Source organism: Lepidothrix coronata, unplaced genomic scaffold (assembly GCF_001604755.1).
Source record: "Lepidothrix coronata isolate B3197 unplaced genomic scaffold, Lepidothrix_coronata-1.0 Scaffold1, whole genome shotgun sequence".
Taxonomy (NCBI): domain Eukaryota; kingdom Metazoa; phylum Chordata; class Aves; order Passeriformes; family Pipridae; genus Lepidothrix; species Lepidothrix coronata.
The window spans coordinates 3,568,183-3,591,119 of NW_016690181.1; the positions used below are offsets into that span (position 1 = coordinate 3,568,183).

Below are 22,937 nucleotides of genomic sequence, written 5' to 3' on the forward strand. Positions count from 1 at the left end.
TGCACTGAATTTGTGCCGATGCCTCCTCTCAGGGGATGATGAATCAGCTCCCCTGTGCAGGACACTGCAACTGGGATGTAGGAGTTAGTTTCCTGGGGCCCTCTCATTTCCGACAGATTGGCCATGGCAGTAGCTTTGTGAGGTTTCCTCTGTCCAGATGTTGTCCCTCTCTGTTGTGTGCATCTTGTCTCCTGGCCTACCCCTAGCTCCAACCTCCTACCCCCTAGCGTTGTCTAGTATCTTGTCCCTTGCATAAAGCATTTTAGGGGCTCGGTTGCCTGTCTGGGGGTGCTCTCAGAGAAATGTGTTGTCTTGTGCCTTTCAGGAGACTGCGATATATGGGGAGCACATCTGGTTTGAGACCAACGTCTCTGGGGACTTCTGCTATGTTGGGGAGCAGAACTGCATGGCAAAGCTGTTGGTGAGTCATCTGGGATCACCCACCTCCCCGGTAAAGGCTGAAGTTGCAGGCTGGGCTGTCACATGATGAGTGACAATGGAGTCTGTACTCCTGCTGCTGGGGGACATCCAGAGGTCTGGGGAGCTGCCAAGACAGGGAGTGTGTCCCTCCTGCCTCTGCACACTGGAGGGCTGAGTCTGTAGTTTCTGCCAGTGCTGGTGCTCAGTTTGCAATAGGAACCGGATGCAGGGCTGCCACTTGCCCAGAGTATTCCAGGGAGAGGGTGTTAGGATCCCACACCCTTATAAGGATAATCTGAATCCAAGACCTTTCAATGGAGGAGAAAAATGTGTGCTGGAGACCCAAGCCCCTGCAGGCAGCACTGTTCTTACAGGGTTGCTGCAGTCCTCCCTCCCAGCTTGCAGGTTCAGTCCTACTTATGATGTAGGATGGAGCAGGGATGTGACAGTGCCTGCTCATGGGGCTTACTGGGGGAGCCGTGCAGGTGCCTCCCAGACCAGCTGCCATGGTGCTCTCAGGCAGTGTCAGAAGAGTCCAAGAACTGCAGGACAGGACAGTGAGGAAAATACCTCTCTGTTCTGTGCCAGGCTTGAGACCATCTGGTGTAGGCACATGCTTCGATCCTTTCACTTGCAAGGAGTCTAGGCTGTGTCTAACTTTACTATGGGGCGTGTTCTGTATCCCAATATATATGAAGGAGGTATGATGGGAGGCTGAGTTTGCCGGTCTCAGAACACTGCGTGTTTTCACTCACATGCATGTTTTTCTTCCCCTTTTCTTATCCTGCAGCAAAAACCGCTCTCCAGGCGTAAGTGTGCAGCCTGCAAGATTGTAGTGCATACACCCTGCATCGAACAGCTGGAGAAAGTGAGTAGAGCCTGTTGAGCCCTCTCTGCAGCTCACAAAACCGTAACAGCCCTTCCTTTTTGGCAATAAAAGACAAGAAGATTGGGGAACTGCAATGTGTAATTGCAAAGAGGGGTCTTCTGAGGAGACAGTACCAAAAGGAGTGACATGATTGGGACCCTTGGCCCCATTTTGTTCAGTAACAGAGATATGTGAGGGTTTTGCAGCAAGTACCAAACAGCTCTAGAAGTTCTGGGCCTTGCTGTAGTACAGTAAACTCCAGTAGGTTGCCTTGAGGTATGATGGTTTTACTAATTCCTCTCGTGTGTGTTCAATCTACAGATAAATTTCCGCTGCAAACCTTCCTTCAGGGAGTCAGGATCCCGGAACATACGGGAGGTGAGAGATGTGCCTCGGACACTGCCCACATCTACCTTTACTCTTTCCAGTGTGGTGACAAAAACACCAGATGCTGCCAGCATCTTGCCCATCAGAGTTCAGGCATCATGCTGCTTCCTGCTCCAAGGGGGTGGTGCAGTAAAAGGAATGTTTCTTTGCCAGGCAGCAGTGCAGACTGAGTGTGAGGAGTGGGGAGCTTGCAGGCAAGGAATGTAAAGCATGTTCTGAAGTTCCTGAATCTGCATGGCGAGAATCTGCAGACTGTTTTCTGGAATAAACTTTCCCCCTCGTGTTGGTCCCCAGGCACAATAGACAGGGCTATTGCAAAGAGCAGGTTCCCAAGTCTGCAATGTGGAAGGAAGCAGTACGGGCTCATTTCTTGCTTTATCACTCAGCCCTGACTGGGGTGTCACAGGTACTGCAGGTAGCAGTGGAAGATGCCTGCAGCAGTGCTATCAGACCACTTTAGCCCATGTTTTAAGATACTGGGTGTAAGAGGTGGCCTGGGACCTGTCTGCTGAGCTGCACTGATGGAAGCAACTGTCAGCCTTCATGTTTCTCCCTCGAGCCTATGGAGTCAGTGTAGCCCATGCAGTGCTCTGGAGTGGGTGTGGATGGCTCAGTCATGGGCCATAATGGTAACACAGCTGCCCTCACACTGTGTTTGTGCTGGCACAGCAGATGCAGTAGGGGAAAGGTATTCAAACACAGGGCTGCCTGCTTTCAAATGCCAATGTGACATCAGAAAGCAAAGCTTTCAGCATCACTTTAAACCTTCCTTTCTTGCTTTGCTCTTCTTGCCATATCTCCTTCCCATATCACTCTTAGCCTAGCTCACCTATTTGTGCTTCACTTATTTTTAGGGCTCTGCTGACAGCTGTCTGCCTCTGCTCGATCTTCTGTCTCTATTTTTCTTCTGTCCAAACTCTACAAATTTTCCCTCCCCTTTCTTGGTTTTTCTTTTTTTCTCTCAAACTCTGCTTCTCCATCCTGTCTTTCTAATGCTTCTCAGTTCCTTCAAGGCCTCTTCCTTCCCATTTCCCTAGAAATGTGCTCTTCTGGCCTTTGTGGTGCCAGGGATCTCAGTCGGGGTCAGCCCTCTCCCTAGATGTGCCTGCTGGGACTTAGAGTTCAGCTCAAGGCATAGCCCCCCTTCTGCTCCTACTAGATTCATGTCTGCTAAAGCCAACAGGTCTCTTTGTCCTCTCCAGTGTGCTGCACTCAGAGCAGGCAACACTGGAGCTGACCCAAACCTCCTGCCAGTTTGTGCCTCTGTCATCATGATCCCAAAAGCTGTCAGGAGCGGGATGTTGGGCCCTGCCACAGCCTGTGAATTCTCACTCCCTCTTCTGTTTTTGCTATTCTCTCTGCAGTGCCATTCCTAATCCAGGGCTGGAAGTGTAGGGTAGGATTTAGGACATGCGGTGCTTCCTTACAAAACTTCTGAGTCCCTCACTGCAAGTGACTCCTGCAAGCCCCAGCCCTCTCCCACCATGAGCCTGCAGGCAGGGCAGAGGTGCCTGCTTGCTGCCCACCCTGTGGCTGAGGCAGGCTGCAGGATTGCCCTGGGGCAAAGAGCAGGGAGAAGTGGGTGTAGGGGGCTTTGGGTCCGCCGCTGTCCTAGAGGAATGGGGAAGATAGGTTCTCTGCTTAGCTGCAAGCACTTCTGTCTCTCTATGGGCACAAACTGTGTCTCCCTGGGGATTTTCACACCTTCCACCAGCAGGTTTTTCACCTGGCACTAGGGGCATCTGGACAGAGACGTTAAGGGACTGAGATGTGCTACTGCTTGTCCCCTGTCTCTTGGGTCTGCTTTCTGTGATTTTCAGTCTTCAGTTTCCCTCTCCTCCTTCCTATTTCTTCTGGTTTTGATTCCCTTTTCTCTGAGCATCTTAATTTGGCCTCATGCCCCCAATTCTTTGGCTTTGCCTTCTCTCAGAGGGTTGGGGCTGGTGCCTGTGAGCAGTGGGTTTGCTGTAAGAGCAGTGGTCCTGGTTGGCTTGGGTCCATTATTTCTGCCTGTTCCTGCATTCCTTCACATGCTGGGCCTTTCATTCCCCTTTTTTTTCTTTTTTTTTTTTGTTTTCCCTTTAGCCCATCGTTGTCCGGCATCACTGGGTGCACCGGAGGCGGCAGGAAGGGAAATGCCGGCAGTGTGGCAAGGTGAGAAGGTATCTTGGGGTGTTTTTCTCAGCCTCAGGAAATCTAAGGTCAAATGAGAGACAAGAACAGGGCTGGGAACCAGGGACATCCCACCATTCTTGTTTGGCAGTAAAACCAAGACACGTGCTCTGTTTTGCTCAGTGAAGCACTATGTAAATGCTTCCCACATAGAGTAGTTTTCCCCCTGGGCCCAATCAATCCTGAAAGAGACTGTCTTCCTGTCATGCTTTCTTTGAGCATTAAGGACACCCCTGCAGAGCACAGTGACCTCCCTGGTGCCATAGTGGTGGTTGGGGCTATCTGACAGGGATCTAGAGGGCTCCAGCTGCAGACATGCTCTCTTTGTTAATCTCTCTCTTACTGCTGGGAAAGTCCTGTTGGAAGGTAGAAAACCCTGAGGGAATTCCCTAAGCCTCTTATCCTTTCTTCCACAGGGTTTTCAGCAGAAGTTTGCCTTCCACAGTAAAGAGATTGTAGCCATCAGCTGTTCCTGGTGCAAGCAAGCGGTGAGCAAAGCCCCATAGAATGCCTGACCAGCCTGTTCTGCACCTAATGACCTCTGCTTTCTGCTGAGACTCCCCAGGCTGCTTCTCTGCAGCCTACCCTTAACAGCTCCTCCTACTGACTGAGGCTGTAATGTGATATTTGTGAACTCCTAGAAACTTTCTCTTCATTGCCTTCCCATTACAAAATTTCTGTATGATTTCCTTCAGCACTCCTTGTATTGGCATGTGGGAGCTGGGAGAAGATGGTTGCTGTCCCTAGAAAACTGAGCAGCTGAGTTTTTTCTCTGTCTTCTCATTCCCCAGTATCATAGCAAAGTGTCATGTTTCATGCTGCAACACATTGAAGAGCCCTGCTCGCTGGGGGCTCATGCTGCTGTCGTTGTTCCTCCCACCTGGATTCTGCGGGTCCGACGGCCCCAGGTAAGTCATCTTGGTTCTTGTGACTCTTTCTCAACTCCCACTTGCCCAGTGGCTCCTTACGGAGTTGCTGTGTTTATTTCTTTTGTGTCTAGAATCCACTAAAATCTAGTAAGAAGAAGAAGAGGACATCATTCAAGCGGAAATCCAGCAAAAAGGGGGCCGAGGTAAGAGATCAGGGGACAAGGAATAACCTTGTCTTGGAAGGGCAGAGGGGCTGAACAGTGAGGAGCAGGGCTGGGAAACAAAGGGGGCTTTGCTGGGTCTGTGCTGAGGTTAAGGAAGTTGAGCTGGAGGGCAGATGCCTCCTGGTAGGGTATATTCCAGCTGTGAGGTTTATGGGGTGACTGGGATGTTCTCTTCCTCACCCTTCTGACCTGCATGATGTTAGGGCTCAGCTGGAAGTGGGAGTTTGCATTTTCCCAGGTTTGTTGAAGGACCTGTGGTGTCTCTTGCAGGAAGGGAGGTGGAAACCCTTTGTCATCAAGCCTATGCCAGCTCCTCTTATGAAGCCCTTACTGGTGTTTGTGAACCCCAAGAGCGGTGGGAATCAGGTATGGCCTTGCCCAGTGTCTCCCTGAGAAAGCATCTCCATGAGGGCATTGCCATTTGACTGCCAAGGTCTCATCATGGTTTTGGTGATGTCTCAGCTGCAGAAGAGGCACAGCAATCACCACAATGCCAGTTTTCTGCCCAGCAACTCCTACCTAGGCTAGGCTTTGCCTCTGTGCCTCTCAGAATGATGTTGTCTTGGGCTGTCCCCAGGACCAGATGCCTTCTTCCACTGTCCACTGGGAACTCCCTGTTACCTGATGTCTTTCTTCTCCCCATAGGGAGCCAAGATCATCCAGTCCTTCATGTGGTATCTCAATCCACGGCAAGTTTTTGACCTCAGCCAAGGTGGACCCAAGGAGGCGTGAGTACTGATGGAGGCAGCATCTTTCTCTCCTCCATCCCTGCCCCAGAGATTGCTTGATGCTCCATAGCTCCCACCTGCAAAGAGACCTCCAACATTTTGAGAGGCCTCTCTAGGATAGCTTGTGGTCAGTTGGTGATTCCTGCTGGAGGGCTGGTCTAGTCTTAAGGCTAGTGGCAAAGAGACTATCTATGGGGTGAGGTTCCCAGACTTAGTTCCTTATATTTAATTAACATTGTGTGAGTCTTGTCTCCTTGCTTGGGTTATCTGTGTGTGCACAGCCTGTAGACACTCCACTCTTCCTATGCAAGAGCTGGTGAAACCAAAGTTACTGTGGCTTTGCCCACTGTTGAGAACACCTGTGGCAATGGGAGAGTAGACACTTTGCGAATACCAAGGGCTCTGTGAGGCAGCTGCTGCGTAACACCTTCAGTACTTCTTCCCTCCCTCCTTAACCTCCCTGTTCCCTGCAGGCTGGAGCTGTACCGCAAAGTCCACAACCTCCGGATCCTGGCGTGTGGGGGAGACGGCACGGTGAGTCCCCCAGGCCCTTGGTGCCTGTGTTGCCCTTGCCCCATGCCCTTCCAGTGCAGGAAGCAGCCCTTCCTTATTGTAATCCAGAATGAGGCAAACTGTGCACTGTGGCACTGGATACTGTGGGTGCCCTTATGCCCTGCTTCAGGGAGTGATAGTCTGGATTTGTAGCTCTTTAGGAGGCCAGTATCTTCACTGGGGTTACTAGTATCTCCTGCATCACCTGTTTGGAGCATTAAAGACTATGAATAACCTTGGTGGTGGCTAAGGGGACCCCATCTCTGCCATCGCAAGTGCTCTGAGCCACCTCTGCCTGCTTGATGGTCCCTGAAATAACCGCTCCTTTGCACTCTCTTGCTTGAGCAGGTGGGCTGGATACTCTCCATTCTGGACCAGTTACGGATCAACCCACCTCCTCCTGTGGCCATCCTACCTTTGGGAACAGGGAATGACTTGGCCAGAACACTGAACTGGGGTGGGGTAAGTGATGGGCACGAGAGCCCACTGCTGACAGAGAAGGGCTGAGCGCTTCAACTCCTCTTCCAGACACATGGGTGGGATTTTGCATGGGCTACTGTTTTGACTTCCCATAAAAACAGATCAACAAATAAGTGCCATTTGGATGTTACCATTCTTCTAACATTTGAATTGTTCTGCATTAGATAATAGTCTAGTAGGATGTTAACAAAAGCAATCACTATTTCAAACTTCAGGAGATTTTTAGAAGGAAGATATATTGTTTTAAATTTAAAGTCCCACTTTGTTGTGCATTCAAGTAGAGTTGATCTCTTCTACATCTTATGCTCTGGGATGTCTTACCAAAGCCTGCTGTCTCTGGGGCATCTCTGTGGGAGGCAGGCATGAGACTCACCAAGTCCTTCTCTTCACCAGGGTTACACGGATGAACCTCTGTCCAAGATCCTGTCTCATGTAGAAGATGGGAACATAGTGCAGCTCGATCGCTGGAACCTCCATGTGGAGCCAAACCCTGACACAAACCCTGAGGAAAAGGATGAGGCAGCCACTGACAAGGTGGGACACTCCTCTCTGTATTTGTTTCCTGTCCTGGGGTTCTGCATTCTCCTTTCTCCCACTGGCTCAGGCAGCCCTAGCACCTGGGGCTAGAGTGTTGGGTTGGTGTTTCTCTCTCCCTCCTCTAATTTCACTGCTCTCATCATGGCTCTGAGTCACAGTGCTCATGGCAAGGCATGTAGAGTTCAGAACTAAATGTCTATGGTTTTTAACCATAGCTTGCAACAGGTATAAACCCAGTCCCCTCTGAGACTGTTTCTTTAGCAGACACATGGGTATTTGCAGATATCTCAGACAGCAGAGTGTGTTCCCTTGGGCCTAGGAGCCAGGGACCAATCCATCATCTCATGCTGGTAACCTCTGTATTTTCCGGGGGAGAAGGCAAGCAGGCTTCCTCAGCCTCATGAGCACTGTACGTGGCTCTGCTGTAACCTGACCTCATCTTTGCCACGGCCACACACCGGCAGTCTCATCCTTATTCCTCCTTTCCATTTCAGCTGCCTTTGGATGTCTTTAATAACTACTTCAGCCTTGGCTTTGATGCACGGGTGACGCTGGAGTTTCATGAATCCCGAGGTACAGGGCAGTGGCAGGGCTTGGGCAGGGTCTGTGGGATGGACCCGTTCGTGGTTTTGGGTTCCTCAGGAAAGTGAACAAGAGGATTTCCCCAGAGACAGGCCTGAACGTTAAACATGAGGAGCAGTTTGAGGCTGCAGAGTGGCAAGAGGGGTTGCCCGCACAGGAAGAGAGCTGGGGTCTGACTCCTGGACGAGGCTGGCTGGAGAACTATGTCTGGGGAGAGCTGGCAAGTGAAATATTTCCATGTGCAGGCCATTGACCTGTACTTTTTTATCCTTTCCCTAGAGGCCAACCCGGAGAAGTTCAACAGCCGGTTTCGGAATAAAATGTTCTATGCTGGGGTGAGTGTGTGGAGGATATCTGAGCATGCCTTCATAGCAACCTTAACATCTGGAGCACAGGCATGGACCTGCCTCCTGTCTGCCCCCTAAACTCACTCATCCAAGTTACATGGACCTTCACCCGCCCTGAAGCTGGAGGATTGCTGGAGAAAGGCTGCAGCACTGGGAGTCACAGCTCCTCTTTGGCTGCGAGAGCTGCTGGCAGTACAGCTTGCTCCATGGCCTGCAGTACAGTTGCTGTCTTGATCTCCTGCCACTATTGTTCTTGTTCTCTGGCTCACGGTTGGTCACCCAGGCAGGACCTCCCCAGAGCTGTGGGGCGGCAGGCTGTCGCCCCTGCAGAGGAAGGAAGCCTTTCCATAGAGTCCCCACACTACTTTGTTCTTTTATTTTATATCTTGGGCCAGTTACAGCTCCCTGGCTAATTATACCACCTTCCCGTATCTCACCTCTAGATTGCGTCTCAGCATTGCCTTTATTCCTCTGTCTCCCCATCCTCAATATACCTTCTACCCAGGTGGCTGGGTGGCTGGTACTTGAGCATACTAAAGGCCAAATGCTGCTCTGTGCCATCTCACATCTGACCTGCTTGCGTCTCTCTTCCTGTCCGTACAGTTAAACCCAAAGGGGAGCCATACTGTCCCTCCTGGTATCTCCAGATGGTGTCACATCAGCTCTGGTTTGTGATGCTTCCTTACAACTTGAGACTGAATTTGTCTCTTGTGACTTGAGCCTTTTGCTAGCAGAGACCCATCTTGCCAGCTCTTCCCTGAAGTCAGAACTGGGCTGGCAAGGGAATACTGAGGCATGTTACTGAAGGTGCCCCAGGGTTTCTGGTAGGCAATATAGCAAATGGAATGTATCGGGTCATTTTGGGACAGGAGGAGGAGAGGGCTTCTGCCAGTGCATGAAAAGGGGATTTGTGGTTTTCAGCAGCTGAGATCTGCAGGTCAGTGGCAGGCTTCCTGGCTGCCCGTTTCGGTGAACATCTGGACACTAACACTGGCTCTTACCTTGGCAGACGGCCTTCTCTGACTTCCTCACTGGGAGCTCCAAGGACTTGGCAAAGCATGTCAGGCTGGTTGTGAGTATGCTGGGGTGCTCTGGTGCAGTGAAGGGGTGAGCTGTGGAGATGTGAGGAGTGGTCCCTTGGCACACTGAGTATCTCAGTGTTAGGGAGTGGATATGTTCCTGGGACATCAGCTTCCTCTGACTTGGAGGACAGTCACTGTAGGGAACAGAGGAGGGAGGCCATTTCTTCCAAGGTGGGTAGGATGGACCAGGCTCCCCCTTAAAGCAGCCTGAACACCTCTGTATTGTCTCCAGTGTGATGGGACAGACCTGACCTCCAAGATTCAGGACCTGAAGCCCCAGTGCCTGGTCTTCCTGAATATCCCAAGGTGAGCAGTCCCAGGACCTGTCTTCATATGCTGGCCTTCTCGCCCATGTGCCGCAGATCCCTGCCTGGGTTTGGGGTGCCTGTCCATGCATCTCTTACCATCTTTTCACAGGTACTGTGCAGGCACCATGCCCTGGGGCAACCCTGGAGAGCACCATGACTTCGAACCTCAACGCCATGACGATGGTTGCATTGAAGTTATTGGCTTCACCATGACATCCCTGGTAAGTCAGTGCTTTTGCCAGTTGTAGCTAACAACTAAGGAAGTGATTGGTCCCATTGACCAGGTGTCAGCCAACTCCACAGATCCTCTCTGGAGAAGCTGTGGGGTTGGCCTGTGTGACAGCGTCTGCTCTCTTGACATTTAGGTGAGGTGCTGTCATGCTCTGGCCTCTGTGGGTCCCTTCTCTCTGAAATCAGGCCTGAGACCCTCAGAACTTGGTTCACTTAAAACATCTAGCTGCCAGTGGGTGCTCCTCTCATCCATCCCTGAGTCCATGCTCTATTCTCACAATGGACCCTTTCACAGGCTGCCTTGCAGGTCGGTGGCCATGGGGAACGGCTCTGTCAGTGCCGGCAGGTGGTTCTCACCACATCCAAGGCCATCCCTATGCAGGTGGATGGAGAACCCTGCAAGCTGGCAGCTTCCTGCATCCACATCTCCCTGCGCAACCAAGCAAACATGGTGCAGAAGACCAAGCGGCGCAACTCCATGCCTCTGCTCAATGAGTAGGTTCCTCAGATCGATCTGCCACCTTCTCTCCAGGGAAGAAGGGTTGGAGGGGGAAGGGATGGACTGATCCATGATTCATGGAGGCATTTCAATCCTCTTTTTTGTAGAGGGTCTGGGAAGGGATCAAGTCACAGAAATATGGCCAGACCGTGGTGGTGGAGAAACTGCTGATGCCAAGCTCCCCACCCAGTCTGTAGAACACTGTGCTCTTGCTTGTTTTGGAGGGATGAGGGAGATAAGGAGAGAGTGGTCTGTCACCTTCTGATCTCTTCTGTCTCCTTCCTCCTTGCACACAGCCAACAGCCAGTGCCCGAGCGACTGCGGATCCGGGTGAACCGAATCAGCATGCGCGACTATGAGGCGCTGAACTATGACAAGGAAAAGCTCAAGGAAGCCTGTGAGTGACCAGCTGAGTGACCAAGGGGCGGGAGCTTCAGTACCCGAGTCTGGCAAAGCCTGTAGTTAAACTGCATGAGGTGTTGGGGATGGGGCACAGGCTGCTCCCTGAGTTGTGTCTGTGCCCTGTCATGCAGCTGTGCCACTGGGGATCATCGTGGTTCCAGGAGACAGTGACCTGGAGTTGTGCCGGACCCAAATCGAGAAGCTGCAGGAGGTGAGTCTCTGTGTGTGAAGTGGTTGTGGCTGGATGCCAAGAATGGAGGGGTTCAGGAAAAGGATTTTTAAACTTTCTTGACTTTCGTGCACCCACACACCCACACTCTTGCTTTAGGTCATGGTTTGCCTTCACCATGTGGTGGAGGCAGGATCCCAAGCTGGATGGCTTGTAGCTCCCTGCTGTTTGGCAGCTTCTTTCTCAACATTGCTCTTCTGACTGTGTTCTCCAAGCCCAGAGCGTCAGTGACACAGAAAATGTATGGAGTAGTGGAAATAGACACCCATCCTGTGGGGGTCTATCACCCTTCAATCCTCTGCAGGTTCTGTGCTTCCTGGCACAGCTCTACCCTCTCCAGGTGCCTGGATTAGGTTTCTAACCCCTCCAACTCTTTTAATTTGCAAGTACTAACTTTTGTGCTCTTGCCAATGTACTAGCACATGTCTGTGACCTGTACACAGACTGTGTAACTCTTACTCCTGGTGAGCAATGCCTTCTGAGTCCATAGTGTGGCTCCTGATGCTGCACTGCTCAATCTGATTCTCACCCAGAAGATTGAAGGGACATTGCTCAGTTCCCAGTTAGCTGAGTCTTGTGCCTGAGGGAATCCTATCCAGCGTGTGCGTAGTGTCCTGCAGGGCTGAGTTGTGGAGCTGCTTGCCTGGGCTGGCACACTGTCATCTGCCTCTTTTTCTTCCTACTCCGCATGTCTGTCCCCTGCTCACCTTGTGCACAGGCACTGGCGAGGACACACAGGCGGGCACATGGCTCCTGGGCTCAGAGGGTAACACTTTCCTATAGTGTCAACATGGTAGACTGATGCCTCTGCTACCTCCTGCGTCTCTAAAACTGTGCACTGAGGGTGGTGTTCCTTGGTCACCTCACGGTTTACCTCTTCTCTCTCCTTGGACATCCACTGTGCTCTGACCTTAAAGCCAGGCAGGGACCAGGGACCTTGGTCAAGCCAGATATGTCAGCACATTAAGCAATTCCAATGGGATGAGAGAGGGGCTGGGGGGCCAGCCAGACACAGACTGTAACAGCACACCTTGCCTTTCTGCAGGATTTCCCTCCACAGCCCTCTGCTTTAGAGTGCCTGCTCTTTCAGGTGTGTATGGCCTCACTCTGTCCACTGGGCCCATCTGTTATGTCCACTGTGCCAGTCTCATGGGCTCGTCTTGTGACACCTCTCCACAGTGGGCTGGTGTGCGTTGGCTCCAGTCTGTCCTGTTCTGCTCTCCGTCGCTCTGTGCTGTGCCCGTGTTCAAGTTCTCCTTTACATCCAAGCACCTGTGGTCCTCTGTGTCTCCAGGAATCTCCCAAAGCAGGAGGGATGCTGTGAAGAGAAATGGGGAGGCCAAAAGATACAACTTTGTCCTCTCTTTTTTTATGCAGGAGGGAGATGGAGCTAAGCCAAAGACACTGTCATTCCAGAAGCTTTCACCCAAGTGGTGCTTCCTGGACTGTGAGTATCATCCTTCCCTGGGAGTGTTGACTGTGTCTGATGATGCGTTAGCAAGGTCCTTTGGTCTGCCATCTCAGTGGAAGTAGAGGAGGGAGATCCATGTGGCAGCAAAGATGCAAAGGCTATTGGTGGGTTAGAAATCACAGAGGCACCTGAAAATTAGGGCATAGGAATTAGGGTGGTGGAAAAGGTGGTGGAATCAGTAGCCCGACTGAAGTGCATCTCCACTAGTGCATGCAGCATGGGCAGCAAACAGGAGGAACTGAAAAGACATGGTGCAGCAGGAAACTGCCGTAGTTGCCATCATGGAGACATAGTGGGACAAGTCACGCAACCAGGCTGCAATGGATGGCTATAAACTCTTCAGAAGAGACAGGCAAAAAAGGAGAGGCAGTGGGGTAGCCACTGTTAGGGAGTGTTTCAGTTGTCTAGGGCTTAATGATGGTGACAGTAGGGTTAAGTATTTATGGGTAAAAATCAGGGGAAGGACCAACAGGGCAGATGTCCTGGTAGGAATCTGTTATAGACTCCAGCCAGGATAAAGAGACAGATGAAGTATTCTGTAAGTATCTGGGAGAAGTTTCACCATCACCAGCCCTTGTTCTTGTGGGAGACTTCAACTTACCGTATGATTGTTGGAAGTACAACACAGCAGAGATGAAGCAGTCTAGGAAGTTTTTGGAGTGTGTGGAAGGTAGCTTCCTGACATACCTTCCCAACTAGGGAAGGTGGCCTGCTGAACTTGCTGTTTGTGAACAGGAAGGGGCTGGTGGGTGATGTGACAGTTGGAAGCCACCTTGGGCATCATGATCACAAAACGATAGTTTTTGATTTGTGGCGACATAAGGAGGGGTGCCAGCAGAACTGCCATCTTGGACTTCTGTAGGGCAGATTTTGGCCTGTTAAGGAGACTGCTGATGGAGTCTCTTGGGAGTCAGTCCTAAAGGGGCAAAGGAGTCAAGGAAGGCTGAACATGCTTTGAGAAGGAAATTCTAGAGGCTCAGTACGAAGGCTGGCAGGGAAGAAGACCAAGCTGGCTGAAGACAGAGCTTTGGTTGGAACTCAGGAGAAAGGAAAGGGGGCAGACAACTCTGGAGGATTACAAGGATGTCATGAGTTTATGCAGGGAGAAAATTAGAAAGACCAAAGCCCAATGAGAACTTAATCTGGCTACTGCCAGATTAAAATGTAAAAATGTTTTTACAAATACATCCACAACAAAAGGAGGGCTAAGGAGAATCTCCATCCTTTTTTGGATGAAGGGGGAGACATAGTGATAAAGGATGAAGAAAAAGCTCAGGTACTTAACGCCTGCTTTGCCTCAGTCTTTAATAGTAAGACCAGTTGTTCTCAGGATACCCAGCCCCCTGAGCTGGAACACAGAGACAGGGACTAGAATGAAATCCCTATAATCCAAGGGGAAATGCTACACCATTTAGACACACACGTCTGTGGGACTGGATGGGCCCACCCAGGGGTACTGAGGGAGCTGGCAGAAGTGCTTACTGAGCCACTTTGAATCAATTACCAGCAGTCCTGGCTAACAAGGTCCCAGTTGACTGAAAGTTAGCAAATATGATGCCCATCTATAAGAAGGGCCAGAAGCAGGATCTGGGGAGCTACAGGCCTGTCAGCCCGACAGGCCTTTTTCATGCCACGAAAAGTCGTGGAGCAGTTCATCCCAAGTGTCATCATGCGACACAGGCAGAACAACCAGGGGATCAGGCCCAGCCAACATGGGTTTGTGAAAGGCAGGCCCTCCTTGACTAACCTGATCTCTTCCTTTGTCAAGTTGACCTGCTTAGTGGAAGAAGGAAAGGTTGTGGATGTTGTCTACCTAGACTTCAGTAAAGCCTTTGACACCATTTCCCACAGCATTCTCCTGGGGAAACTGGCTGCTCGTGGCTTGGACAGCTGCACTGTTCACTGGGTAGAAAACTGGCCAGATGGCCAGGCCCAGAGAGTGGTGGTGGATGGAGTTAAACCCGGCTGGTGGCCAGTCACTAGTGGCATTCCCTGAGGCTCAGTATTGGGGCCAATCCTGTTTATTAGCTTTATCAATTATTTGAACAAGAGGACCAAGTGCCCCCTCAATCAGTTTGCAGACAACACCAAGTTGGGCAGGAGTGTTGATCTTCTGGAGGATAGGAAGGCTCTGCAGAGAGATCTAGACAGGCTGGATTGGTGGATCAAGGCCAGCAATATGAGGTTCTACAAGGCAAAGTGCCAGGTCCTGCATTTGGGTCACAGCAACCTCAGGCATTGCTACAGGCTGGGGGAAGAGTGGCTGGAAAAGTGCCCAGCCAAAAGGATCTGCGGGTGCTGTTCAACAGTTGGCTGAATATGGGCCAGCATTGTGTCCAGGTGGTCAAGAAGGCCAATGGCATCCTGTCTTGTGTCAGAAATAGTGTGGCCAGCAGGACTTGGGCAGTGATTGTCCCTCTGTACTTGGCACTGTGAGGGCACACCTCGAATCCTGTGTTCAGTTTTGGGTCCCTTGCTACAAGAAGAACATTGAGGTGCTGGAACATGTCCAGAGAGGGGCAATGGAGCTTGTGAAGGTTCTGGAGCACAAGCCATAGGAGGAATGGCTGAGGGAGCTAGGGTTGTTTATCCTGGAAAAAAGGAGGCTAAGGCTTATCTCTCTCTTCAACTACCTGAAAGGAGGTTGTAGCCAGTTGGGGTTTGGCTTGTTCTCCCAAGTAACAAGTGACGGGGTAAAAGGAAATGGCCTCAAGTTGTGCCAGGGAAGGTTTAGATTGGATATTAGGAGGAATTTTTTCACTGAAAGGGTGGTCAAGCATTGGAACGGTCTGCCCAGGAAAGCAGATGAGTCACCATCCCTAAAGGTATTTAAAAGATACGTAAATGTGGCATTTAGGGACATGGTTTAGTGGTGGACTTGGCAGTGTTGGTTTAACAGTGGGACTCAATGATCTTAAGGGTCTTTTCCAACGTAAACAATTTGATGATTCTGTGAATCTGGGGGATGAGAGGACAGATACTCAGTGACAAGCCACAGGGAGCCATGTGATGCTTGGAACCTATGGATGTTGGGGTCGAGCACAGCAGTGCTTTGCCCCAGGCCATGTCTTTGACTGCTGACCAGGAGTGAAGCAAGGGATGTCTGCTGGTCTCCTGCCCTCGGACTGAAGGCAGCTTGGCAGCCTGTGTTCTGCTAGGGCTGCTCTCCTGTGTCATGCAGGCAGGGGGCCCCCCTGCTCCTCATGCTGGGAGCCAGGCACACCATCAGCATCCCAGTGCTGTAGGGGAGCATGCTCCCTGCTGAGCTCTGGCTGCTTCTTCCTCCCTGCCAGAAAAGTAGCTTTCTCCTCTCCCTTTGCCTTCACTGACTAAGTGGCTCCCTCTGTACCTGGAAGCTGGCTGAGAGAAATGCCCATTGGTGGCACTTCATCTCCCTGACTTCCCAGCAGCAGGGTGTAGAGCACGGCAGAGCACAGCCATGGGTTGAAAGGTGGGCCTGGGAAACCTCGTACTAGGCAGAGAGGATGCAATTTCACCCTTTGAGGTTCCAGCCCTGCATGTGGGGTTGCTGGTGCTGCTGCTCCCACATGTCAATACCAGGACTGCTGTACCAGAGCCACTTCCTCTTCTCCTGCTAATCTCCCAGCAGTAGGTTCTGAGCTTAGAAAAATGTGTCAGATGCCAGAGCTTCATTCAACGCGGCACAGGCTCGTTCAAGTGGCTAAATTATAGGCCTTGAACAGTAGCTCCCTGGCTGTAAATCTCCAGCCAGGACAGGATAAACTTGGCTCTTTCATTTCTCTCGTCTGCTCTGGCACATCCTGACTCTGTTTGCAGAAAGACTTCCTTGGGGCCCCAAGGGTCCCATGACAGCAACCTCTCCTGGACTGACACTAGCAGCCTGGCAGGACATAGGGGAAATGCTTGATGCCCTGCATGGGAACCCAGTTGTCTTGGCACTGTGCTCTTACCTGTCCTGCTCTCCCTTGGTGGTGTCCAAAGTCCTCAACCCCTCCCTGCTCCCCCAGCAGTGGTGGCTGCATGTGTCTGGCTCTAGCATAGCCACTTGCTCTGTAGGACCTCCTCTCCCCCTGTGGTGATCTCTTCTCTAAGGAAGAGGACTCCATTCAGACAGGCTGGAGGCGGATTTGAAGCTCTCCTGCCATCCTAGGAGAAAGGGTCTTGGATCTACAGCTGGCAGTGGCATGCTCTGTTGTGCCTGCAGTCACATGCTCTGCATGGCCTCATGGAAGTCTGTGGGACCTTACTCAGTCAAGTCAGCAGGAGGCTGAGCTTCCCCTTCTCCCAGCCCCCCATAGTGCCCCCACTTCTGAGCACTGTGCGACAAGGTGCACCATGTTAATCAGAGCAGTTCCTCACCTGGTGTAAGTGAATGCTGAGATGTGCACTGCACAGCCCTGAGCTTCATCTGCTTAGGATAATGGTGGAGCACACAAAAGCCACCAGAAAGGCCATGGCATCAGCTAGATGTGTTCTTGCCTTCCCTGTAGCTCCCTGCCAGGAGTCATTGAGGGGGGCATAGGAAGCAAAGGCATGTTTCACAGGGGCATGATGGTCACAGAGGCAAGAAGAAGAAAGCAGCAGAGTCACAAAGGGAAGTTGTTAGCTCCTGGTCAGGGAGTACTGTTTGCTTTGCTGTGCCCTCTGTGCAAGCCATGAAGTGGCTGGATAGCTCACTGTCACTCAGTGGTGGAAAGTGGCTGTCTCCCTTGTCTCACACCAAGAATCACCCTGTCTTGTTCTGTCCCTGTCTTACAGCAACCACGGCCAATCGGTTCTACAGGATAGACCGTGCACAGGTGAGTGCAGCCTCGTCCTCCACCATCATCCCCCTGGCATCTGCTGGAAAGGTGCTTGGGTGTCCCACCTTCATGCAGACCAACAGGCAGGCATAGACTTGGGGTCACGCAGGTCTCGCACTGCTGCCCTGCCCTGTGGCATCCCCCAAGGGATGGCATGACATGCCTGGTTCAGCACCAGCCCCAGCACCTCCAGGTTCCTGGAGAAAAGAGAGAAAGTGTGGCTGGTAGCACAGAGCCTTGGCTTGGAAGCTGCCCACAGGGCCCTAGAGTGGAGTGGGTAAGGTATAGCAAACATAGCAAGACTGATCAGGGAACTCACTGACTGGGGTCATCTTCACCAACATTAGATGCTTTCCCCAGTGATCTGGAGAAGAGGACATGGAGATGAGGTTTACAGCCTTGATAAGTTGGCAAGGCAATAGGAAGCCTGAAAAGGACAAGGAGATGTGAAGGTTCCCAGGCACAGGACTCTTCAAGCCACCACTTTGCTGAGCAAGTGGGTGGGCTGCAAGGCACGGGATGTGAGGGGATGGAGCTATGCAGAAGGCAGTCTTGCTTCTGAGGAGGCCTGACTTGTGTCTTTCAGGAGCACCTGAATTATGTGACAGAGATCTCTCAGGACGAGCTCTATGTGTTGGACCCAGAGCTAGTGATCACCCAGACTGTGAGCACCTCTCCTGCCATGCCCGACCTCGTGGACTCATCTGCCACACCCCCTGGGCACCACTTTGCATTCCCCTCCTCTTCCTCCTCTCCACCCTCTTCTCCTGCCCCCAGGTGAGTCTGGAATGGGGTACCTCAGGAAGGATGGGCAGTGATGAGAGAAGCGGGGTTGGCTTCACAACATTGATCCCTGGGCCAGATTACAGAGGGGCTCCCGGGAAATGAGCAGGAATTCAGTGCTGAATTAAACCAACGGGTGAGATGCCATCCTATCTTCCTTGTTCCTCTGCCAGTGCTGCTATAAGCAGTGGAACATCACCAGGTGCCTGAGGCATGAGGTAAAGCTCCAGCACCTGGCCTATGGGGCAAAAGACATGGGTGTCTTTCAGTCCAGCTAAGGCCAGCCTCAGGTATGGAAGAGCAATGGAGCTAGGAGCAGCAGTAGAAATGGGAGTGGGGATGGGGAAGAACCCAGATCAGGGAAGAAGTAGATGGCATGGCCAAAGAACAGTCTCTTGGTCTGCTTCTCCTCCTGCCTGCTGAAGGAGTGCCACAGGCAGGTTTCTCCACAGCCATTCCTCTACCCACGTCGTGTACTTCTGGGTGATCTGCTGCCAGGACTGGCGGAGTTAGTTACACCTTTTCTTCTTCCCTTCCAGCGCTGAGCCTGAGCGCTGCCTCCCACACAGAGGTGAGTTGTGTCCCAGCCCCTGTCACACCTTCTCAGGTCATGCTTTTTTTGTTTTCCTGCCATGTTTTTTTTGGCCAGTTCTTTCCCTGGTGAGCAGGTAGGAGCCCTGCTGCCCATGTGCTGGTGGGAGCAGGGAGCCCTGTGGGCAGGTGACTCCAGAGGTGGGCAGGAGACACCTGACAGTGACTAGTGGAGCAGCCCAGCCAGGCACCTTCCTGGCTCCACTGTGCAGGAAATGATGTGGCAAGGGGTTAATCTCCCACCTGCAGAGCTGAGCACTCTAGGCTGGGTTGGGAGGCTGTCTCCACTGGGCAACTGGGGAGGTGGGAACACAAGACAGGGGGCTCACCAAGCTGAGCAAATGGAAAGAGTTTCCCGAAGCTTGATCAGAGCCTGGAAGTGTGAATGAGTCATTGGTGAGGAGTATCTTGGCCGCTGGCTGATGCCCAGGAGATCTGCTCCCCACTTCCATCACAAGTTATCCTGCCCATGGGCAGAGACTACTCCCCCTACACATGCACCTCACAGGGGCTGAGGTCTCGCTGCACCCCCAGTTATGTGATCTCTCCTTCTTTCCCCTGAGTTGTCCCTTACATTCCTGAAGTTGGAGGAGCCATGTCTGACCAAGGGATTAGCACCTGGAGGATCTTGTGCTGTACCCTTAGCAGACTGCTCCACACCTTGTGCCCAACCCTTGTCTCCAGCATTAGGTAAATTGTGTTACAGCTTGACTTTTCTGACACTGATACATCTCCCTTCTTTGCAGATGATCTTCTAATAGAAGCTGCCAAGGGTGGCAACTTCAGCAAGGTAGGTGCTCCTACAGCCTGCTGTGATGAGCAGCCAGGGCTGGCTCTGGGCAGCCTCCCTGCAGCCTTCTCAGCTGGCATGCCCCTCAGGCTAAGGGAAGCCCTGCCAGCCATGTGAACCCCAGTTGCCCTGGAGCAGCTCCTGTCAAGGGCCTTCCTTCAGGAATGGTGACTGGAAAACAGGCAGGCTTCTGGCAAGAACCTGTGTTCCTTTCCTGGGGGACACATAGGAAAGGGACTTGGCAGCACTGCTGAGCTGGACAAAGCTCCCCGCCAGCCTCAAATACACATACAACCTGTCAGGCACTTCAGGGACACAGTGCCAGGGCTTGGGTCTTGGAGCTGGGAAAGGCAACTCATCCTGAGCAATCTGGGAATCTTGTAGTTCCAAGAGCTGCATCGAGCTGGAAGAGACCTGATGGTGCGAGACTCCTCAGGCCAGACTGTCCTCCACCATGCCGTCAAATCAGGGAGCAAGGACATCGTCAGATACATCATCGAGAACGGTGAGCTGGGGACAAGAGTGCCACCTTTAGCAAAGGAGCCTGGCAGCTAAAAAAGCCCAAACCTCTGCTCGGAGGGAGTGCTCCTGGTCTTAGATCCCCTCCCTCTGGGTTTGCTACATCACCCTTCTGGCATCTGTTTGCCAGTACTGGGGTGTCCCCACGGCTGTTCCTGCATCCTAGCAGGACCCAGCATGTCTCAGTGTCCTGCTTCTGCCGTCGGGGCAGCTGACCTGTTGTTTTTGGCAGCTCCCAATTTTTTCAGCTCCCACTGAAATACAGGCTGCTTTATTTAGATATTTCTCTATAATGAGTCCACAACCAACACTTCTTCCCTGGGATCAACTGGGCTCAGATGCTGTTGCTGACTTGAGTGCTTTGGAGTTGGGACTTTGTCAAGCAGCATAAAAATAGCAGCCTCTATGGAACAATGCAGAATGTGACTAGGGAGTAGGTAGGTCTGTCTCTGCCCTGCAGCGGGTCTCACTCACCCTGCACTCTTTCTTTCCACAGCCCCTTCAGAAATCCTTGATGCCACAGAGGAGGAGAAGTAAGTTGCTGACCAACTTGTGTTACCTGTTGGCCAGACCCTCTGCGAGGTGACCGGTCATTAGGGCACTTCAGCTGCCTGTGCTCTAATTACCAGCCATGATTCCCAGTCCGTTTTGGACTGACTGCCCCTGCCAGGGCTTCCTGGACAAGCACACAACCCACCATCAGCTTCTGCTGCCGCTGAATTGCTGTCTCTCGCTGCCACCCGCATGTGCTGCTTGTCCCCATTTGGGGGGACATCTCACATCTCCTGCTTTCTCCTCCCCAGCGGTGAAACCAGCTTGCACCAGGCTGCAGCCTTACGCCAGCGCACTATCTGCCACTACATCGTGGAGGCCGGGGCTTCGCTCATGAAGACAGACCTGCAGGTGACAGTGGAGGGGGTGGCAGTGGGGCTTTCTGGGGTGACCAGAGGGCTGGCAGGAGCAGGGCCAGCAGGAGAGCAGAGCAAGGGTGCTTTGGGTGGGTGTTTGCCAGCCAGAAAGGACCTGACATGGAGCACACATGCTTGCCCAGCAGAGTCCAGCTACAGAGGGGTTAAATCCCTCTCCTCGCTGCACTTCTCTCCCTGTTGTTTTATTAAATTAGAAGCGAGGGGCTGGAATGTCTCATCCCTGTCTCCCCCTTCCCACCCTCCGGGGTCAGAGCAAGGACATTCTCCCTGCAAGCTCCCTCCCAGCTGCAGGACTCCCCCCACTCTCCCCCACAGGCAGTCATGATGGGGGAGCTGGGAGCTCCTCTCAGTGGGTGAAGCTGGCCCATGAGGAGCAGAAGCAGGCAGTGGCAGCACTTTCCCTTACATGCTGTGTTAATTGAGCTGTGCCTTGGCATCAGGGAATTGTGCCAGCCCTGGCAGAGATGCCGCAGAAGGGGGGGGGCTTGAGGCCATATTTTGATACAGGAGATTCCTAGGGCTGGCATGCAGCAGAGAGAATGTGGTCAGATCTGTCTAGTGGAGACTTGTAGTGATGGGCTGTAAGAGAAAAGATGTAGAACAAGCCAAGAAGGTCCAATCTGGACAGGTCTGGGGCACAGGTTCAGAGCCCAGCTGAGGGGTGCAAACTTGCTGGAGCTGGTGGAGCTTGGAGGTCAAATTTAGACAATCCCAGTTTGCCAGTGGCCAGGGAGATGCTGTACAGATAATCTCTGGCTCCCCATCTCTATTCCTTGGTCCTGTCTAAGGCTTAGGCTTTGCACAGCATCCAGAGTGGGGCTGGGCTGGATGGACACTTGGCTGGCAGAGGCATGGGGAGAGAGCAGATCTGGGGGCACAGCTCCTCTCTGTCCCCAGCCCCCTCATTTGCCTGAAGGAGGGGAACAGCCCCCAGCCAGCCAGCACAAAAGGGAGCCTCACTCAGGCATGCTGCCTGCCCCAGGGAGTGGGCTTGCACGTGCCTGTGCATGTCAGGGTTTGTAGCTGTCTGGGGACCCCTCTGCGCCGCTGCACTGACCTCACATGGGCTCTGGGTCACAGCCTGCCTGCACAGGCAGGACCCACCTCGTTAGAAACCCTGGCGTGAGACCTGTAGCACAGGTTCAGAGTGGGCTGATCCCACTCCCTGCAGTGGTGAGGGAGGCTGAGCCTTATCAGTTGGCATGCCTGAGCCCAGCCGGGCAGAGAGGCCCTGGCAGCTCTGGTTTCAGGCTGCAGGCAGCATTGCAGAGGGGCTTCTGCAGGGGGACAGGAAAGAAGCTCAATTCCTCCTCCGTTAAATGAGCGATTGCATTGGGGGGCTGTGGGGAGGAGGTCCCTGAGGAGAGCCAGAACCAAAGCAAAGTGGTCTCCATCCCCCTGATGGTGTGGCTGCTGGGGGATGTGTGCAGGGCCATGGGGTGTGCCCAGTCTTGGGGCGCACATGCAAAAGAGGGGATTTCTTGGTGCAGCCATGGGTGGGCTTTTGTGGCACACCACTGCAGCCATGGGTGGGCTTTTGTGGGCAGCCCTATCCAGGCCCAGTGGAGGTTCCACATGTCTGATCATTGTTCCTGATGGAGAAATGTGGCTGTGGGCTGCTCTAGAGGACCAGGCACCCTGCTGCAGCTGCCTGTGGCCTGCTGGGCACTGGGGGATGAGTGGGGCAGGCCGAGTGTCCCTTCCAGCCTTGGTTTTCAATGGCAGTGGCAGAGTGCCAGGTTTCTGTGGCTTTTCTCAGTGGCACGGCAGAGCCTGGGCACTTGGTAAGGAGGAGCAAGGGGAGGGAGAGGAGATGGAGCTGGGAGCTGTTAACAGATTTGCTTTTTATGGAGTGCGGGAGTTCATTAGTGGACACAGTCCAGATGGCTGCAATAAGCTGGTGAAATGTGATCCTCCTCCGGGAGCAGGAGCGAGCAGGAGTGCTAGCCAGGCTGAGAGAGAGAAGGGGGGTTGGTATTCCTGGGCATTCCCCAGACATACCCCTCATTCCTCACCCTTTCCTTCCTGCCTCCCCAGCATAGGGAAAGAGCAGGTCTTGGGGAACAGCCTTTGTCTCCTCTTGGGTGGCTGGTGATGGCCAGGGTCAGTCTCTGTCCTAGCCATGCCTGGAGCTGATGGCTCTTCAGGGGACA

General features: G+C 52.7%; 1 protein-coding gene across 3 annotated transcripts in view; it reads left to right on the forward strand.

Annotated features, from left to right (window-relative positions):
• Positions 1 to 22,937, forward strand: part of DGKZ (diacylglycerol kinase zeta) — a 53,944-nt gene that overhangs the window by 28,617 nt on the left and 2,390 nt on the right. For 2 of the 3 annotated variants that reach the window (XM_017812248.1, XM_017812256.1), the window contains exons 3-30: positions 326 to 421; positions 1,211 to 1,288; positions 1,610 to 1,666; positions 3,761 to 3,829; positions 4,264 to 4,335; positions 4,639 to 4,755; positions 4,848 to 4,919; positions 5,211 to 5,306; positions 5,586 to 5,668; positions 6,142 to 6,202; positions 6,569 to 6,682; positions 7,094 to 7,234; positions 7,732 to 7,810; positions 8,099 to 8,154; positions 9,176 to 9,238; positions 9,481 to 9,554; positions 9,666 to 9,777; positions 10,083 to 10,282; positions 10,583 to 10,683; positions 10,820 to 10,899; positions 12,295 to 12,364; positions 17,129 to 17,169; positions 17,759 to 17,949; positions 18,495 to 18,526; positions 19,293 to 19,336; positions 19,721 to 19,841; positions 20,352 to 20,388; positions 20,659 to 20,758. In XM_017812248.1, the coding sequence (XP_017667737.1) occupies positions 326 to 421; positions 1,211 to 1,288; positions 1,610 to 1,666; positions 3,761 to 3,829; positions 4,264 to 4,335; positions 4,639 to 4,755; positions 4,848 to 4,919; positions 5,211 to 5,306; positions 5,586 to 5,668; positions 6,142 to 6,202; positions 6,569 to 6,682; positions 7,094 to 7,234; positions 7,732 to 7,810; positions 8,099 to 8,154; positions 9,176 to 9,238; positions 9,481 to 9,554; positions 9,666 to 9,777; positions 10,083 to 10,282; positions 10,583 to 10,683; positions 10,820 to 10,899; positions 12,295 to 12,364; positions 17,129 to 17,169; positions 17,759 to 17,949; positions 18,495 to 18,526; positions 19,293 to 19,336; positions 19,721 to 19,841; positions 20,352 to 20,388; positions 20,659 to 20,758 (2,457 nt within the window). Of the gene's footprint in view, positions 1 to 325; positions 422 to 1,210; positions 1,289 to 1,609; positions 1,667 to 3,760; positions 3,830 to 4,263; positions 4,336 to 4,638; positions 4,756 to 4,847; positions 4,920 to 5,210; positions 5,307 to 5,585; positions 5,669 to 6,141; positions 6,203 to 6,568; positions 6,683 to 7,093; positions 7,235 to 7,731; positions 7,811 to 8,098; positions 8,155 to 9,175; positions 9,239 to 9,480; positions 9,555 to 9,665; positions 9,778 to 10,082; positions 10,283 to 10,582; positions 10,684 to 10,819; positions 10,900 to 11,962; positions 12,008 to 12,294; positions 12,365 to 17,128; positions 17,170 to 17,758; positions 17,950 to 18,494; positions 18,527 to 19,292; positions 19,337 to 19,720; positions 19,842 to 20,351; positions 20,389 to 20,658; positions 20,759 to 22,937 lie in introns of all 3 variants that reach the window. The other variant, XM_017812241.1, reaches the window with a different exon arrangement.